Genomic DNA, 19,976 nt, shown 5'->3' on the forward strand with positions numbered 1-19,976 from the left:
CTCAATCCTATCTCCCAACCACATCTCAGCCAACAATCTGGTCCAGCACTTGCAACTACATGGCTGGCCTAAAGCTCTCAATGCCTGGTCCTGATATGCCCAATACAGAACAATTTTTCTTTGATGGGTGCACAGATCCTAGTGCTCAGCCCCCAGGCCCTCCAGGGAGAGAGGATCCTGATTGGGAAGTTGAAAGTGTGGGGGTGGGAGAGATACAATTTAGAGACTAAATTAGAGATCAGGAATTGTTGGGTCCACAAGTGAGATAAGAGGCTAAGGTAAGGCTCCTGCATCACATGAATAGACCCTAAAGGAGAGTCCCGAGGTACAGTCTTCCAGTGGAACTGGTGATTGCTATACTCCACCTGCAGGAATCCCGCTAATCATCCCACCTTAGTAAGTTTCACCATCCTGAGGGAAGAGTTATCAGCAAACTCCAAGCAACCCCACCTATCAGATGAGATGGGAAGCAGAGAAGATACTGAACTCCAACAGAAACAATTGTTCAATTTTCCTTCAAGACTCTTTTCTTTTTCTTTCCTCCCCCATTTTTCCTTTTTTCTTTTTTCATTGCCTGCTCTCACATCCCCACCATTTTTTTTTTTCTTTTTTTCTTTTTTTTTTTTTTTTTTTTTTGCGATGCTAGGGATTGAACCCAGGGCCTTCTGCTTGCAAGGCAAACACTCTACCAACTGAGCTATCTCCCCAGCCCCCCAGCATTTTTTAAATTAAGTACTTTTCACACGTCAGGCTACTGAGGACTGGAAGGTTTGAATAGTATATTACAGTTTGTAGATTGTTTCATTTTTTTATATTTTTTCTTTCTTTTTTAACTTGCTCTATTTTCCTCTTACTTATCTGTTTCCTCAGAGTCTCTTTCTCTCTTTTATCCTGCTAACAAACCAACTTCTTTTGATTCCTCTTTCACTATTCCTATGATCTAACACCTCTATATTCTCACCTCCTACCTCATTCACATAACATCCTACACCCCTTCCCCATTCTCTCTTTGTCCACCATTAGAAATTGTAGACCATAGTGAAAACCTATTGTTTATGTTATAGATAATAATCAAACACATCGTCTCTGTTTATTGTGACAACAACACTGTTAATGTCTTCATAGGGGCTATTTGGTTTAAGGCTGCATATTATTTGCCTTGGGTGCTGTTAATATTGCTTTCACCCCTAAGGTATTGGAAACCTGCAGGCACATTATAAATCTATAACAGGGGAGGCGGATCTGCACTGCTAGAAGGGAAGATACACAAACAACATGAAAAAACAAGGGAAGAAAATGCCCCAAGCAAACCAAGATGCTATATTAATAGAATCCACTGACAGCATGGTAAAAGAAATGTCAGAAAAAGAGTCCAGAATGTACATAATTAAAATGATCCACAAAGTAAAAGATGATGTAAGAGAGCAAATGCAGCCAACAAAAGAGTACTTAAATAAAGAGTTTAAAGAGTAAATGCAGGAAGCAAAAAATCATTTCCATAAAGAGATAGAGATTCTGGAGAAAGAAAAAAGACAAACGGAAATCCTTGAAATTAAGGTAACAATAAACCAAATTAAAAACTCAACAGAAAGCATCACCAACAGAATAGATCATTTGGAAGAAAATGAGGACAATGAGGACAAAATATTTAATCTTGAAAATAAACTTGACCACACAGAGAAGATGGTAAGAACTCATGAAAAGAACCTCCAAGAATTATGGGATAACATGAAAAGGCTAAATTTTAAAAATTATTGGGATTGAGGAAGACAGAGAGATACAAACCAAAGGAATGAACAATCTATTCGATGAAATAATATCAGAAAATTTCCCAAAACTGAAGAATTAAATGGAAAATCAAATACAAGAGGCTTACATAACACCAAATGTACAAAATTACAACAGATCCATACCAAGGCACATTATAATGAAAATGCACAACATACAAAATAAAGATAGAATTTTAAAGGCTGTATCAGATTACATATTTGAGGAAACCAATATGGATGCCAGCAGATTTCTCAACCCAGACCCTAAAAGCTAGGAGGTCCTGCAACAATATATTTCAAGTTCTGAAAGAACATGGATGCCAACCAAGATATACCCAGCAAAACTTAACCTTCAGATTTTATGACAAATTAAAACTTTTCATGATAAAAGTTAAAAGTATTTACAAACAGAAATCCCACACTACAGAACATTCTCAGCAAAATATTCCACAAAGAGGAAATGAAAAACAACAATACAAGTCAGCAAAGGGAAGAACTACACTAAAGGAAAAGCCAATCAAAGGAGAAACCAAGTCAGGTTAAAAACCAAATATAAGTCAAAATGACCAGGAATACAAATCATATCTCAATAATAACCCTTAATGTTAATAGCTTAAACTCATTAATCAAAAGACATAGAGTGGCAGATTGGATTTTTAAAAAAAGATCCAACAATATGCTGCCTTCAAGAGATTCATTTCATAAGAAAAGACATCCACAGACTGAAGGAAAAAGGATGGGAAAAAACATATCATGCACACAAACTGCATAAACAAGCAGGGGTTTCCATCCTCATATGGAATAAAGTGGACTTCAAGCCAAAATTAGTCAGAAGGGATAAAGAAGAACATTACATACTGCTTAAGGGAATCATACATCAATAAGACATAACAATTGTAAATATTTATGCCCCAAACAATGGAGCATCTATATACTTCAAACAAACCCTTCTCAATTTCAGGAATCAAATAGACCACAACGCAATAATACTGGGTGACTTTAACACACCTCTCTCACCACTAGATAGTGTTTTCCAAACAAAAATTGAACAAAGAAACTATAGAACTCAATAATACAATCAGTAATTTAGACTTTACAAACACATATAGAATATTCCATCCATCAATGAGTGATTACACTTTTTTCTCAGCAGCACATGGATCCTTCTCTAAAATAAACCTTATGCTATACCACAAAGCAACTCTTAGCAAATATTTAAAAAAGAGATGCCACCCTGTATTCTATCAGATCATAATGGAATGAAATTAGAAATCAGTGGTAAAATAAAACACAGAAACTACTCCAGCACCTGGAGACTATAATACTCTATTGAAGGATGCATGGATTACAGGAAACATCAGGGAGGGGATAAAAAAAAATTCTTAGAGGTAAATGAGAACACTGATACAATACTGATACAATACATCAAAATCTCTGGGATACTATGAAAGCAGTACTAAGAGTAAAGTTCATTGCATTGAGTTCATTCATTAAAAGAATAAAAAGTCAACAAATAAAAGACCTACCATGACATCTCAAAGTCCTAGAAAAAAAAAAAAAAAAAAAAACAGATCAACACCAAAAGTAGTAGAAGACAGGAAGTAATTGAAATCAAAGGTGAAATCAATGAAATTGAAACAAAAGAAACAATTCAAAAAACTGACAAAAAGTTGGTTCTTTTAAAAAGTAAATAAAACAGATAATCCCTTAGTCATACTAACAAAGAGAAGGAGAAAACTAAAATTACTAAAATTCATGATGAAAAAGGAAATACTATGACAGACACCATTGAAATCATAACATAGCTTGAAGCTAATTTGAAAATCTACACTCCAACAAAATAGAAAATCTCAAAGACACTGACAAAGTTCTAGAGACATATGATCTACCCAAATTCAATCAGGAGACATACATGATTTAAACAGAATAATTTCAAGTAATGAAATAGAAAACACCATCAAAAGCCTACCAATTAAGAAAAGTCCAGGACCAGATGGATTCTCAGATGATGAATTCTATAAGATCTTTGAAGACAAATACTCCGCTAAGTATTCCATGAAATAGAAAAGGAGGGAACCCTTCCAAACTCATTCTATGAAGCTATTATCACACTGATACCAAAACCAGACAGACACATCAAGGAAAGAAAACTTCAGACCAATATCCCTGATGAACATACATGCAAAAATTCTTTTTAAAATTCTGGCAAATTGCATAAAAAAAAATATTAAAAATATAGTGCACCATGATCAAGTGGGGTTCATCCCAGGGATACAAGGTTGAGTGAACATACAGAAATCAATAAATGCAATGCATCACATTAACAGACTTAAAGAAAAGAATCATATGATCATCTCCACAGATGCAGAAAAGGCATTTGACAAAAATACTGCACCCCTTCATGCTCAAAACACTAGAAAAAATGGGGATAAGTAGGAACACACCTCAACATTATAAAAGCTATCTATGCTAAGCCCAGGGCCAACATCATTCTAAATGGAGAAAAATTAAAAGCATTTGCTCTAAAAGCTGGAACAAGACAGGGATACCCTCTTTTATCACTTCTATACAACACAGTCCTTAAAACACTAGACAAACAAAAGAAATTAAAGGAATACAAACGGAAAAGAAGAGCTCAAACTATCACTATTTGCTGATGACATGATTCTAAATTTAGAGGATCCAAAATATTCCACCAGAAAACTTCTAGAACAAATGAATTCAGTAATTAGCAGCATATAAAATCAACACCCATAAATCTAATGCATTTCTATTTATAAGTGATGAGTCCTTACATGGATCTGTTGTAATTTTGCATATAGAGAAATTAGGAAAACTATCCCATTCACAATAGTCTCAAAAAAAATGAAGTACTTGGGAATCAATCTAACAAAAGAGGTGAAAGATCTCTACAATGAAAACTACAGAACACTAAAGAAAGAAATTAAACTTTAGAGATGGAAAGATTCCCCGTGTTCTTGGATAATCAGAATTTATATTGTCAAAATGACTGTACTATCAAAAGTATGATACAGATTCAACGCAATTCCAATTAAAATCCCAAGTTCTATCCTCATAGAAATACAGAAAGCAATCGTGACATGATTTGGAAAAAAATAAGAGACCCACAATATCAAAAGCAATCCTTAGCAAGAAGAGTGAAGCAGGAGGCATCACAATACCAGACCTTAAATTATACTACAGAGCTAAGTAACAAAAACAGCATGGTATTTGTACCAAACTAGACAGGTAGGCCAATAGTACAGAATAGAGAACAGAGACAGACCTACATAAATAGAATCACCTCATACTAGACAAAGGTGCCCAAAACATATAATGGAGAAAAGATTAGCCTCTTTAACGACTGGTATTGGGAAAACTGGAAATCCATATGCAGCAAAATGAAATTAAACCCTCTCTCTCACTCTGCACAAAACTCAACTCGAAATGGATCAAGGACCTAGGAATTAGACCGGAGACCCTGCATCAAATAGGAGAAAATGTGGGCCCAAATCTTCATCATGCTAGCTTAGGATCTGGCTTCCTTAACAAGACTCCTAAAGTACAAGAAATAAAATCAAGAATCAATAAGTGGGATGGATTCAAACTAAAAAGATTTTTTTTTTTTCTCAGCAAAGGAAACAATCAATAATGTGAAGAGAGAGCCTACAGAGTGGGAAAAAAATCTTTCCCACATGCACCTCAGATAGAGCACTAATCTCCAGGATTTATAAACAACTCAAACAGCTTAATACCAAAAAAACAAATAACCCAATCAATAAATGGGCTAAGGAACTGAGCAGACACTTCACAGAAGAAGATACACAATTGATCAACAAATGTTGATCTCAAGTAATCAGAGAAACACTAAACAAAACTAAGATTTCTCACTGCAATTAGAATGGTAATTATCAAGACTATAAACAACATTGTGTTGGTGAGGATGTAGGGAGAAAGGTACACTTACATATTGCTGGTAGGATTGCAAATTGGTCAACCACTCTGGAAAACAGTATGGAGATTCCTTAGAAAACTTGGAATGGTCCCATCATTTGACCCAGTTATCCCACCCCTCAGTTTATACCCAAAGGACTTAAAATCAGTACACTACAGTGATGCAGTCATATCAATGTTTATAGCAGCTCAATTCACAATAGCTAAACTAGGGAACCAACCCAGATGTCCTTCAATAGATGAATGGATAAAGAAACTATGGTATATATACAAAATGGAATATTATTCAGCCTTAAAGAATAATAAAATTATGGCATTTGCAGGTAAATGGATGGAGTTGGAGAATATCATGCTAAGCGAGATAAGCCATTTTCCCCAAAAAACCAAAGGCTAAATGGTTTCTCTGATACGTGGATGCTGATACATAACAGGGGTGTAGGGGGCGTAAGGGAAGAATGGAGGAACTCTGGACTGGGCAGAGGGGAATGAGGTGGTGGGGGAGGAAAGATGGTGGAATGAGACGGACATCATTACCCTTTGTACATGTATGACTGCACAAATGGTGTGACTCTACATCACATACAACCAGAGAAATGAATAGTTGTACTCCATTTGTGTACCATTAATCAAAATGTATTTTGCTGTCATGTGTAACTAAATAGAACAAATAAAAAATAACAAAATAAATATATATTAACTTAATAATTCCTATTGTAGTTGTTATTGTTGTTGTTTTGGGGTTTTTTGGTTTTTTGTTTTTTTTTTCCAGTGCTGGTGATTGCAAGGTAAGCACTCTACTGAGCTATATTCCCAGCCCAATAATTCCTATTGTAAATGATCACACATGGCAATATTATGTTGATATATTCACAACAATGTGACAAATTATAAAACACATATCCCACTTTTTAAAAGATGTTTTTGCATAAATATTTTATCTATTATAGTGAGATAGATAAAATCTGATAGAATAACAAAAAGTTGACAATTATAAATTTGAGTGAGAGGACTGTTTAGGGAATTTGTATTTTTCAGTTTTCTATAATTAATATAGATTGCTTGTGAAAAGTATTTTAGAGTATTCCTATAAATATTTAATTCATACAAAGAAGTCATAAAGAAAAAGCAGTGAATCTCTTAATAATGGTGTTGAAGGAGAATACTAAATGTCATAATGGATTTACATAGTTACATTTCTGATTTTATCTCTAGTATATCTGAATCCATTTAAATGAACCAACTTAATTGGCCCTATGTGTAAAGGCAGTATAATACTCTTTATTGAAAACTGTGCAGTAGACAACCTTGTTAACTAACTTCTGTTTCTAAAACCAAGAGATACTACTAAAAAATGAAGTGTAAAGAAATAAAGAATTTACAAATTATAGACACACTATCTGAAAAGCAGTGGCTTTGAGTTTTTGTGTTGTTTTGATTTTCTTTTTAATGTAAATGACCTTTCTTCCTTTTTATCAGGATTAGTAAAGTTTCTGTCTTGAAAGCCAACAAAGCAATCACAGCTTCTCACACAGGTTCTCTGATCTTTAACCTAGTAAGCCACTGAATGCTTATTAAGTACAAAGTGTTGGCAGGCACCAAAGGAACATAATGATAAATAAGACAGAGTCCAGGGGAAACAAGAGAAGTTTATAATCTGTTGTTTATGTACTTTATTTTTTTTTTTTTTCAAACTACTAAAGACACAATGTCTTTAGAGAGGAGTTGGTGAGTTACTGATCACATGTATTAGTGCAGCTCAGAGCCTCTTTTCATTATAAACATGAAACCATTATGGCCTACTGCTTTTTTTTTTTTTTTTTTTTTTTTTTTTTTTTTCCCCATTTATCAGTATATGACCTCTGTTACCAAGTGGGTCACACCAACCTGGAAGGCCTTGGGCTAATGTGTCAGGGTAGCCAACACAGAAGGTAGCCTTCTGTTTCCCTGGCTTGAAACTTTTCTTACTTGAGCCCAGATCTCTGGTAAGTTTATAACTGATCCACATGCCTCAAACCTTCAGCATTACTAATCTTTGCAGCAGCAAGGAAAATTAGGTCAACATAATGTACTTCTTGTGTTCTGACTCTGCCAGAGTCAATGATTGAGTCTAAGAAGTTAAACTGTTATTCACAACATGTCCATGACCTGTATTTGAACCAAAGTCTGTACTTGGAATTGTTGGACATAACACAAATTTTGAGGGCACTTATCACCATCTATATAATTCAGACCTAAAATTTACATCCACAGGTGCTTCTGATATTTTTACAATCAACAAATATTATTCAGGTACAGAGATTAAATTTTATTTTTTAAAAAGTTGTTGTCAATTAACTCTCCTCCATCTGTCTATCCAAATAGTTCTGATAGTTCTGACCTAAAAGGAACTGTTTTCATTTCTTCTAAAGCCATTGAAGCAGAATAACTTTCACCTAGCTAAGAGTGTATAATATTAATAATATATGGATTGTATTGACAAATTGAATCTTTCACAACAACCCTATCAGATAAACTCTTCTTAACCTCATCTTACAGTTAAAATTAGAACACAAGTAACCTACCTTCAAGTCCTCATGACTAGATAGTGCAGAGTAGATTCCAACCAAGATTGCTTAGCTCCAAAACCCAAGGTATAGGTTATGCTACATGTCTGCCCTTGATCTCTGCCTTTAGGACAGAGGAGCAACAAACAAACAAATAACATAAAGAATCAAAACAAAACAAACATCTAGACACCACAACTGGGAAAAGGTAAAATTTGAATTTCAGTTCTAGGTAAAGTATTTGTTCAATAAATGAATGAATGAAAGGAGGGTAAAAATGACTTATTTCTTGAGAAGAAAAAGTATTAGGTGAAGACAGAAGGCAAGAGAAACAATGAAACCTACAATTTCATAATGAAAACCTCCATCATTCTAAGCAACAATGACATTTACAAAATCTTGCCTAGAAATCACTTTGACATTGAAGACAGCAACATACATCTAATCTATTCCCTTAATCATCACAAACACTCAAACTCCAATACAAAACAAAAAGGACTCCTGAAACCACCTCAGGTAGAGATCCCCCCCCAAAAAAAGCTTGAGTTTAGAAATCACAGCATGTAATTCTAGTGTAGTCACTAGTTGTGTGATCACACCACATACACACACACACACACACACACACACACACACACACACACACACACTTCAACTGAACTCAACCACTTCAATTGTAAAGCCAAAGGTTTTGAACAAATTAACCTGTGACTTTCAGCTCTAAGAAAATGTGGAACTTTGAAAGACTAATGCAAATCTTCAAAAGATTTGTAGATAGATATAACACTGTAAACTGCAGGTTCTATGATCAGAATGTTTGCTTCTACTCAGTTTGAAGCCCTGCCTGGAATATCACAGAGCCTGGCTTCCAGGCCCAGGCCTAGGCTCTTTGGCACCTAGAGGGCAAGGTCAATTCCAGCTTTCAACCCCACCCCACCCCCCACCAAGCCTGCTGCATTAACCTCTACATGTACTCTAATTCAAATCAGATTTTAGGGGTAAATGCGCCAGGGGAGGAGAAGAAAGTACTGTTCCAGGTCATTAGGAACTTTAGTCCAGACACTCAAGTTACAGAATGAAGCCCAGAGAGTGCAAGCGCTTTGCCCCACATTACGCAGCACTTAGCAGCAAGATCGGGAAGAGAACTTAGATCTCGTGGCAACCCCGGCAGCAAGCGCTCCTGCCGAGTGCGGCTAGGCAGCAGCAAGCAGAGGCCGGAACCCAGCGCAGGTTGCAAGGAGCACGGCGGGAGCGCCTGGGTTACCTGTGTCTGCCCCCGCCCCAGCGTGCAGTAGTCTGACCTCCGGCCGCTGCCCATCGCTGCCCGGCCTGCCCCGCACCACCTGCCGCAGGAGCAGTCGCACGCGCCGGGAGGCTGAGGCCCCGCGGCCGCCAGGCGCTCCGAGGAGCAGAAGGCGGGATTGCATGGGATCGGGGTTCTGCCAAGGACGTCTAGGGGTCCGAGGCTCAACCGCGTCCCGGGACAACAGCGAGAAGCGGCCCGGCCAGGGGGACAGGAAGCGGCACCACGCCGAGTCCGCCGGAAACTCGTTCCCCCGGCGCGGCCGGCTCAGCCTTCCCGGCCCGGCCCCCGGGGGTGGAGAGAGCCCGCTAAGCGCGAGCCGGAGGAGCCTGCCTGGATTCGCCGGCTCGTCTCCCGCGTTCACCTCGCCTCCACAGCGACTGCATACTTGGTTTCTCCAGGCCTGCCTCCAGTCGTTGCCCTGTTGCCCCATAAACTCTGGGGAGCTCAGAAAATACTAAAGGGTTTTAGGAGCCTCGGAATTCAGATAACTTGCACTGGCTTCCTTTCTTGGTTAGTGGCTCAGTCTTTCTGTAATGCACTTTACCCCTGTGCTACTTCAGATCCTTTTTGAATTGAGAAAACATGCATGAGATTATAGGAACTGTCATCTATCTTGATTCACTGTAACCATACCAGTGTTTCCATACAGTAACTGAAAACCTTAATCTTTGGAGGTTTTGTTGTTTGTGTTTCTATATGTTTTATTATCACTTCCTAAAATTCAAGTGGAAATTTTACATTTCTGTGGTATAGACTGTTTAAACTATCAGAAAGTATCCAAATCAAGCACTTTTCAGTCATGCAGCAATATTAGCGTTATATAAACATAACTTGTGTCTCTAGTAAGAGAAAAGTAGGGCACTGACTAAGGCAGCCTCCTCTTCATACATTCCAACAGCAAAAATGGCCTTACCACAAAGCAGACAAAGCCTAATGTAATTATTCTACATCACTAAAATGTCAGGAGTGACTTGATCAAGGCAAAAAGTTTGTATCAAGTTCTACAGACAAGTCAAACAAAGAGAGCAGGCCTCACTTTGAGCTAAAGGCCTTGCTAATCCTAGAGCTGCCACTATCTTTAAATACATTTTAAGAACCTATGTCACAAGCACATAACTCTATGATAGATGCCAAGAAGAAAGTGATTGAGATGAGGCTGTAAAATGGAAGCTGGGCTAGGTAAAGAAGGCTTTATATATCCTGCTCAAGGACTGGGACTTGAGGAAATAAGGCTGACATAGGCTTCCAACCTAGTTAGGGAGACAGTGAAAATAAAGGTGATAAATACTTAATGTATTACAACATGGTTTCATGAATATCTTATTTATTCTTCACAACCATCCTAGGAGTCTGCTGGGGAGATATGACATAGATGTAGGACACAAGCGTATAAAATCCTTGGCTCACTTTGAGCATGTACTGTGTGCCAAGTATTGTGCTAAGCACTTTAATGAATTATTTCACACAATCATGCTTTTATTGAGGTACTATTATCCTTCCTTACAGATGAAGAAACTGAGGCTGAAAAGGTTAAATACACTTGATCAAGACATCTATATTTATTATCAGTGGAACCCAGTACACACCTGAAAGAATGGAGGGGAAAAAATCTAAGGCAGTCAGCCAGCACAATGATTGATATAAGCACTAAGAGATTTGGGAGTTAACGGGGAGACAGTGAGGTGATCAATATGGGTTAGAGCACCCAGTCATTCAACCACATTTATTGAACAATTATATAAACAGTACCTTGCTAGATACTGTGAAATAATGGGCTCACATGAAGCATACAAGACAGACATACAAATAAAGAATTACACAATACAGTGAGACATGTAGAAGATTTAGGCTCAAGGTCTTCTAAGGCACAGTGTCACACCTAGGAAAGGTCAGTGAGGCTTTACAGAGTAGGTGATGTTTGAGATGGTTCTTAAAGGATATATATGAGTGGATCAACTGGACAACTTGTCCCTCAGATGTATTCAATTGAAGGATTTGCTCCTGGATATTTGTAATAAAATATACTAAAACCAGGGTCTCACTAAACTGCCAAGACAAGCCTTGAACTTGGAATCTGCTCAACCTTTCAAGTAGCAGAGATTACAGGCATATGCCACCATGCCCAGTCATCACCATATACCCTTGTATTATGTTCATTTATTACTTTATTCAAGTGAGTTACTTATTTTTATTTTTAAAATTAAACTTATTTATCAATATACTTAAAAACATAAAAATTTTACATATCAGTGGGGTACCACATGATATTTTGATACGTGCACAGCTATTGATTTTTAAAAGTGAGGAGGAATAAGTCTATGAGCATTAACTTGAAATGACGTCTAGGACATATTATTAAGTTATCAAAGCAAGCTGCAGAGTAATGTTCATGATAGAACTAATAGTAAGAGCAGAACAATAAGAATAGGCATAATAGTAAAAGGAAAAGAAATGTACAGTACCCTTCCATGCCTATGTTGATATGTGTTATGTAAGTGTGCAAACCAGTGTGAAGGATCATGTACAAGTGTGTTATGGTTACCTCAGCAGGGTGGATGATGGCATAAGAAAATTTATATTAAATTACAAAAGTAACACATTTGTTGTAATAAATGCAGGTTCAAACAAGTGTCTATTTTTTCTGTAATTTAAAAAAAGAAGGAAAAGAAGCCACTGTGTCAATGGGTGGTACACCCCTTGCCTAACAGCACAAATCTTATTGCTCAACTTAAGAAGAAAAAAAGTTTGTGAATATCAGACAGGCAGCAATTTTTAAAAAGCTCCTTGATAAGAAAGATGAGAATGGGGTAAGAGGATCATCTTAAATATTGCTGAGGATGAATGTGGAAACTGGTACAGTTATTCTGGGATACAATATGACAACCTATATCAGGGAACCAGATACACCCCTCTAGGACTCTAGCTTATGGAAATAGATGTTACAGTAGACTTGGGGTGCAGAAGTTTTCTGCACCATTATTTATAATACTTAAATATCAAAAACTAATTACTCAATAGGAATGGTTAACTGAATTATAATTTGCAGTCATGAAATCTTTATAATTAAAGTTTATAAAATCTAAAAAACAAAATTATATATCCAACATGATTCTAATTTTTAAAAACATTTAAGGATATAAAATACAGAAAAATATCATTGGAGTGATCATTCATGAATAAACAAACTTTTGTTTCAAATATTTCTGCTATAAACATATATTAATTTCAGTATTGGGGAAAATAATGAATTGAAGAAGAAAAAGGTGTTAGCTCTATTTCCACACAGAGAGAATGAATTCTCCTTGACACACTTATATCCAGGAATTTAGGACAACCTATTATCTGACAAATGCCAAGTAATTGAATAGTCTGTTTTTGAATTCATACATTTCCCAAAGGTCTTAAAAGATGTACCTATGCAGCAACTAAGGGACCATTACTCCCAGGAAAAAAGAAAGCCTATAAACAAAAGTAAAATCATATATCTCTTTCCTCTCTTATATTTTGCTTTCTCAAGAGAAACTTCTCTGTACATACAAGAATTTGACAACAGTTTGTGCCCCTTATGCATTTAAAGAACTGGCACCATGAATGGGATCCTGAAAGAATATGTACAGATGGAATGTAAGTATCACCCTGAACTAAACTGGTCCTCATCCTGCCCAGCCAGTCTGGCTGTTGATTACTTGAGTCTAGAGCTCAGGAACTGTGGGCTGAGATGCAAGTATGAGTATCATTAGCATATACATGACAGTTAAAACCATGGGAGCAATCTCCATCTAAATCAGTGATTCTCAACAGGCAAGTTTCCTCCCTAGTCCCTCCCTAGTCCTACCCACCCTGTGCCCTACCAACATTTGGCAATGTCTTGGGTCATTTTTTATTTTCACGACTAGGGGTGCGTGCTTCTGTCATCTAGCAGGTGAAGGCAAGGGAAGCTGCTAAACATATCTGCAAGGAAAGGACAACCCCTTACAACAAAGAATTACCTGGAACAAAATATCAATAGTGCCTACATTGAATAATTCTGAGCTAAAGACTTCACAAGTAATTTAAACTCAAGACTGAATTCACCCCTTCTCCATTAGAATTTGTTTCTCCTCATATGTCCCTATCTGAGTCTTTAGCAACCCATATTAATTTGTCAGGCTGAATAGAAACCTTGAGCCTTCCTTCAGCTCTCTTATACCTTCACTTCTTATATTCAAATAAACAAATCCCATGTAATTTACCCTTTTCATAGCCATCTGATCCTTTCCCTCTTTTCAGTCTTTCTATCATTGCCCTGGCTTAGATCTTAATCATAATTTGTTTGCTACAGGAACCTCCTAACTTGTCACCCTTTAATCTCTTCTCCACATCATTTCCAGGATGATCTTTCTAAGGTGCAAATCTAATTGTCATTTATTACACAAAATCCTTGACTGATTTCCCTTTACCTTCAAGATTAATTTAAAACTCCTTATTAGTTACATAAGCCCCCTCTTGATCTAACCTTCTTCCACCACTCACTCTACAATATTATAAACAATCTTCTTTTAGTATTCTGCCTTTCCTAATAGAATCTGGACATCTTAAGAGTAGGATCAGTGTCTCATCCTGGACCTCCCATGGCTTGCACAGACCCAATTTCTGTTTGTTGGACTAATGAAAAAGATCACTCTGAGAATGTACAAGAGTAAGAGAATCAGACAAGCTAGGACAATCCTGGAGAGCACACTTTAAGGACAGACAGATGAAATCAGGAGGCCAAAAAAGCAGCAAGAAATGTAGAGTGTCAACAAAACCAAGAGCAGATTAGATCATCTGAAGGAAAACAGGATTATCAGATGCCACAAAAAGAAGTCAGTTAGAAGGAAAACTAAAAAATAGTAAAACATATCAGAAAACATGGCAGTCATTTATAATCTTTCCCAGAGTCATTTTAATGACATGTGAGCCCATAGCAAGTACTTGGTGCAGAGTTTGGGATCACTGTTGAACAATAGCACCAGAAGTTGGGAAGGTTGGACACAGAACAGAAGGAGAATGAGAACAAAGTGAAACTGCTCGTTACCTTTGTTTCTGTCTTTCAGCATGTCTGACTACCAGAGCCCTTCAAGAGTAATGGCTTCTGCTTTATTTCTGCATTCCAGAGTTCTTATTCCAGGCATCTCTAACCTAGAACCACACAGCAAAAGGAATTCCAAGAAATGTAGTTTCAAGTGGGAGTGATGTTCTATGTTGACCACACAAAATCCAGTACACATCCCCTTGCTTAAAAAATTTAAGAAAGAAAATACTCATTTATATTTACCCATGTTTACCATTTTCAGTGTGTTGCATCCCATCCTATGGATCTGCATTTCCATCAGGTAATATTTTCCCTCAGCATGAAGAACTTTACCTAGCTTTTCTGGTAGTGTGAGTCTACTGGCAATGAATCTCTTGATTTGTGTGTATCTGAAAAATTAATATCTGCTTTCTTTCTGAAAGACATTTATAGTGAATATAGAATTTTGGTCGATGTTTTTTTCTTTAAGTGTCATCATAGCTGGGTGGGGTGGTTCATGCCTATAATCCCAGCAATTTGGGAGGCTGAGGCAGGAGGATGGCAGTTTCAAGGACAACCTCAGCAACTTCATGAGAAGCCTATATTTCCCTACGTTGCATATGTGAAACCAGTACAACTTCACATCATGTACAATCACAGAATGGGAAGTTATACTCCATGTATGTATAATATGTCAAAATATATTCTACTGTCATATGTATCTAAAAAGAACAAAATTTTTAAAAAGCTAAGATAAAATTTAAAAGGGCTGGGGCCATACCTCAGTGGTAAAGTACCCCTGAGTTCAAACAATATTGAAAGAAAAAGTGCCATACTACCATCTTTTAGAGCTCACTTTTTTTCTGACAGAAATTGTCTACCATTATCATTGTGTGTATGTGTGTGTGTGAGTGAGCGTGTGTGTGTGTGTTGAAGAGACAGAGAGAAGCAGAGACAGAGAGAGACAGAGACAGAGAGTTGTTGGGTTTTTTTAAAATTGTTTTTTTCCTTTGGGCTACTTTTAAGCTTTTTTCTTTATCTTTACTTTTCATAAATTGAACCATAATGTGTATACGTATGGTTTTCTTTATGGAGTTTGCTGGGACAATTTCCAATTCATAAAGAAGTCTTCCATGACTTCTCTAAATCAATTTCCCAATTATGTTATCTCACGATACATATATTCCTCCTTTGTAATATAAAGCACCATCTCAATTTTACATGATTACTTGGTTAGTAAATATCTTCTGATTAAAGTGTGAACTCCATAGGTAGAAACCCTATCTTTGTAGTTGTTGCATTACATTTTATTCCTAGTATCTATCACAATGACTAGTGCCTACTAGGATCTCAGTAAATATTTGTTGAATGACTAATTCCAGAATAAAAAATGAGATAATACTTAAAAGCTCTTAATATCTTACCTTGATTTGTAGTAAGACATCAGTAAATCTTAACTATTATTTAAAATTAAAATTCCCAAGTGGATTTATCATAAAATTGCTTTTTTAATATCATGGATAATATATTTTATGAATAATATATCCATTATATTAAAATTAAATTGCTAAAATGTCATTATTCCTTAAATTATTTTGAAAATGTTGGAACAGACTTTTTTTGAGGATTCCAGGTGTGGAAGGAAGAGGTGGGGAGTAGTTATATAAAGACTAAATGAGCAAAGGATGCAGCTCAGTGGTAGAGTACTTTCCTAGCATGTATGAGGCCGTGGGTTTAATCCCCAATACTGAAAAAAAAAAAAAAAAAAAAAAATCAATGAAGTCTTTTGGTTTCCTGATGGAAATGGCTTGGGGAATCAAGACAAGAAAGCAAAGCCCAGAAATTTTTCACCAAATTATAGCCTCTTTATCTAGAATGACTTTGTAATAAAAAAGTTAATATTGTAACTTCTTAAATGTCCTGTATGTTCTCTTAAATCTCCCTTGGCTTCACAAGCGCTCTGTCAAGGTTCTTTCCACACTAAAGCTGGTGGTAGGGTAGATCACAGACCCTAACCATCAGGAGAAGTAGGAGGTGCCTCTACAGCAGTGAGAGTCGGGTGGAGTGTGTGGTATGCAGTTCATGGGAGCAACTCTTCATTCCCAGTGGCCCAGTTTTAGTGGTAAATCAACAAATACAGAAGCTGCACGTTCATGGTAACCATGGGCCCTGACCCCATAAGAATGAGGTCTTTGGTCATTGCAAACCAAATATAGAAAGGCTGAAGGAAGAGGTGAATATTGAGTGTCAGTTGTAGCCTCCAGATCAATGTGCAGTAGTGGGGGCTTGAGGCCTCACCAATGACCGTTTTTTGTATATTTCCCGAGAAACAGCACCAGTAGAATTCTGGAGAAGCTGTTTCCAAATTAAGTGAACTTAGTATAAAAAGGCACATGGATCTGAGTGATGCAGAAATATCACATGATTATTATCACATGATTATGGACAGTAGTAGATAGCATAGTATTATACTCAGATACCCTCTTTAGGGCTTAACTACTCATAACTGAGATGCTGGTAATATCGGCTGCTGATGGTTCACAACTGTGTCCCTCACAGGAACATGCTCTCCACCACAGGAACTATCCTCCTACCTGGAGAACCTCTTATAGCCAATGACTGGCTTTGGCAGGAATACAAAGGCCCATCCAGCTTGGTTCAATATGAGATAATATTGAAAGACCATATTCCCTCCATATTTGACAGAACTCTTGGCCTCTCTGTTCAACCTGGCTTCCTTACTTCCTTACAGGATACCTCTTGAGAGCATTCCCCCAAAGAAACTTTTACAGACAGTTCTCCATCTCAGAGTCTACTTTCAGGGAATCCTATCTAAGAAAGGAATATTTGGAGGTTTTATGGACTTCAACATTCTTGGTATCTATTCTGTGTATGAGCACCATGCATTGTGGCACTATGAAGAGTCTCCAAGTGACTCTGAGACTAGAGGACAGGGGTAAGGAGATGTCATCCTTACCTTGTAGATGCTCAGAAATATATGAAGAGTATTTACAAAGGAGACAGTATTCTAAATGGGCAGTGGCATTAAGACAAAAAAAAGTTTAGTTATTAATATTTATGAGATCGCATTTGCTGGAAGATGATGGTAAGGTCTAAGGGAGACCTAGGTTATATTTCTAAGTCAACAGACAATTGCTATGTGTGTGTCTCTTTTAAAATTAGACAGTATTGTGATGTACTGAAATAGCTTTATCTTAAGAAGAGGGTTTCTCAAAATGTGGTTTGGGACTACCTGAGTCAGAAACACCTGAGGATCAAAGGATCCTCATATCATCTTTAAGGCCCCACATCATCTTTACTAATCATAAACTCTGAGACTTGGTAATCCATAGGTTCAAGAAAGTTTTAAAATAAATATTTCCAAGCCACTTAATGAAAATGGGGTTTATTTTTGCAGGTGATAAAAAGCTAGAAATAAGTTGGGTGTGGTGGCACAGACCTGTAATCCCAGAGACTCAAGAGGCAGGAGGATCATGCGTTCAAAGTCAGCCTCAGCAACTTTGCAAGCTCCTAAGCAACTTAGTGAGACTGAGTCTCAAAATAATTTTTTTTTAAAAGGCTGGGGAGGTGTTTCAGTAGCTAAGCGCCCTTGGGTTAAATTCCCAGTACCATAAACAAAACACATACACACAAAAAAATGAGATTAGATATTGGTGATGCTGGCACAACATTGTGAATAAACTAAAAGTCACTGATTATATACTTCAAAGTAGTTAAAATAGTCAATTTTATGTCATGTGGGCTTTATCTCCTAAAAATAATCAAACTGTAGGAACAGAATGCATGTTAGTGATTGTCAGGGGCAACAGAGAGGGAAGGAATGGACTACAAAGGATCATGTGGTAATTTTGAAGGGTGATGAAATTGTCTGTATCTTGATTTTGTTGGTGGTTACATATAATGGTCATGACTCATAGAACTATATGCCTAAAAAGGAAATTTTTACTTTATATAAGCTAGTCCTCAACAAATCTGAGTAAATACATATGCATGTACATCTCTATCCTCCAAGAGGTTCTTTAACAATCTAAAGTTTGTGATGTATTGCTATGACCCTGGGGACACATATCCCCAGGGTTCTGGAAGACAAATCATAGGAGGAAAATAATAGAAACACTATTTATATTTTATGTAAAGATGAGGAGGAAATTACAACTGTTTTCCTAAGAGTTGGAAAACCTTTTGAAAGTCTTTACTCATATTTATGTATAAAATGACATTGGTGCCCCTACTCCATCTGTGTCACATCTGGTACACAAGATGTCCCAGGAAAAGAATGAGAATTGCTTAATGAATTGGTTGACCTTTAAGCTTCACTCATTTACTTACTTTCAGCATGTTGCTACAAACTGCAGTTTGTATGGATTATAATAGCTAGTTTTCAATAAATTAATCCTCAAAAAGGATAATTTTTTAAAATCTCCACAAAGAAGCTACTGGTTGAAGATAATACTAATAATCCCAGTCAAAGGAACAGGAAACAGCAGAACTGACATTCTAAGAAGAGTCCTGCCATTAGCCATTGAAGGAAGAAATCTTTACATTCTTCCTAACTTCTTTTCTGTGCACCTCATATTCAACCACCCTCAAATGATAATAATTTAATCTGATCTTCGCTACAGAACTGGGGATTGAACACAGGGCCTCATGCATACTAGGCAAGTATTTAGGAAAGAATTTAGTATACCACTGAGCAATAGCCACAGTCTCAAAGTATTATTTTTAAGGACAATATCTGACTGGAAGAAAATGGTTTCTAAATTAAAGGAAGTCCTTCCAATGGAGGGGGGGGGGGTCTTCATTTATACTTCTTGATAATCACTGGCAATAGGAGTTGTTTCAAAATTGAATATATAAAATGTTTTCAGAACGTTTTATACATATAATTAATTTAGCCAAGAATCACAGAAGTCTCCCTCACAAAGATTATGTTGCAAAGATTAAAAAAAAAAAAAAGAATCATATACTTAGCACTCATTTTCAATGGAGCTTATGATACTCAAGTATTAGAGCCCACAATACAGAGTTTTAATATTTATTTTTGTTTCTGCTGTAATATATTTTAAAAAGAGTATGGGGAGTTCCTGGCTTACTTGTACCCAATTTAGTCCCGCCTCCTTGCCAGTGGTCTAAAAGGGCTGCTGTAGACTCCTCCTTTCTTGCATTCCAATGCAGAGAATTTCCCTCCTCACTTGAGGTCTCTTTCCCTGGTGCTAATGCAGACTTCTGCACCTACAGTGACACACATCTTTCACGTGTGCTACTTTTCTACACTCCTTGTCATTCCTGCTCACTCTTTGCCTTGTTCCAGGAGAGCCTCTTGTCATTGTGGCCAAAACTAGTGATGGGGT

The 19,976-nt window shown here is 36.9% G+C and overlaps 1 protein-coding gene across 2 annotated transcripts in view; it reads right to left on the bottom strand.

Moving 5' to 3' along the window:
• Positions 1 to 9,830, bottom strand: part of VWA8 (von Willebrand factor A domain containing 8) — a 718,869-nt gene extending 709,039 nt beyond the window's left edge. The window contains exon 1 of one of the 2 annotated variants that reach the window (XM_079136497.1): positions 9,531 to 9,830. In XM_079136497.1, coding sequence (XP_078992623.1) covers positions 9,531 to 9,693 — 163 coding nt within the window. In that variant the 5' untranslated portion in view covers positions 9,694 to 9,830. The remainder of the gene's footprint in view (positions 1 to 9,530) is intronic. The other variant, XM_079136496.1, reaches the window with a different exon arrangement.
• Positions 9,831 to 19,976: the final 10,146 nt, after the last annotated feature.

The sequence above is a fragment of the Sciurus vulgaris genome, assembly GCF_902686455.1.
Source record: "Sciurus vulgaris genome assembly, chromosome: 4".
NCBI classification, from domain to species: domain Eukaryota; kingdom Metazoa; phylum Chordata; class Mammalia; order Rodentia; family Sciuridae; genus Sciurus; species Sciurus vulgaris.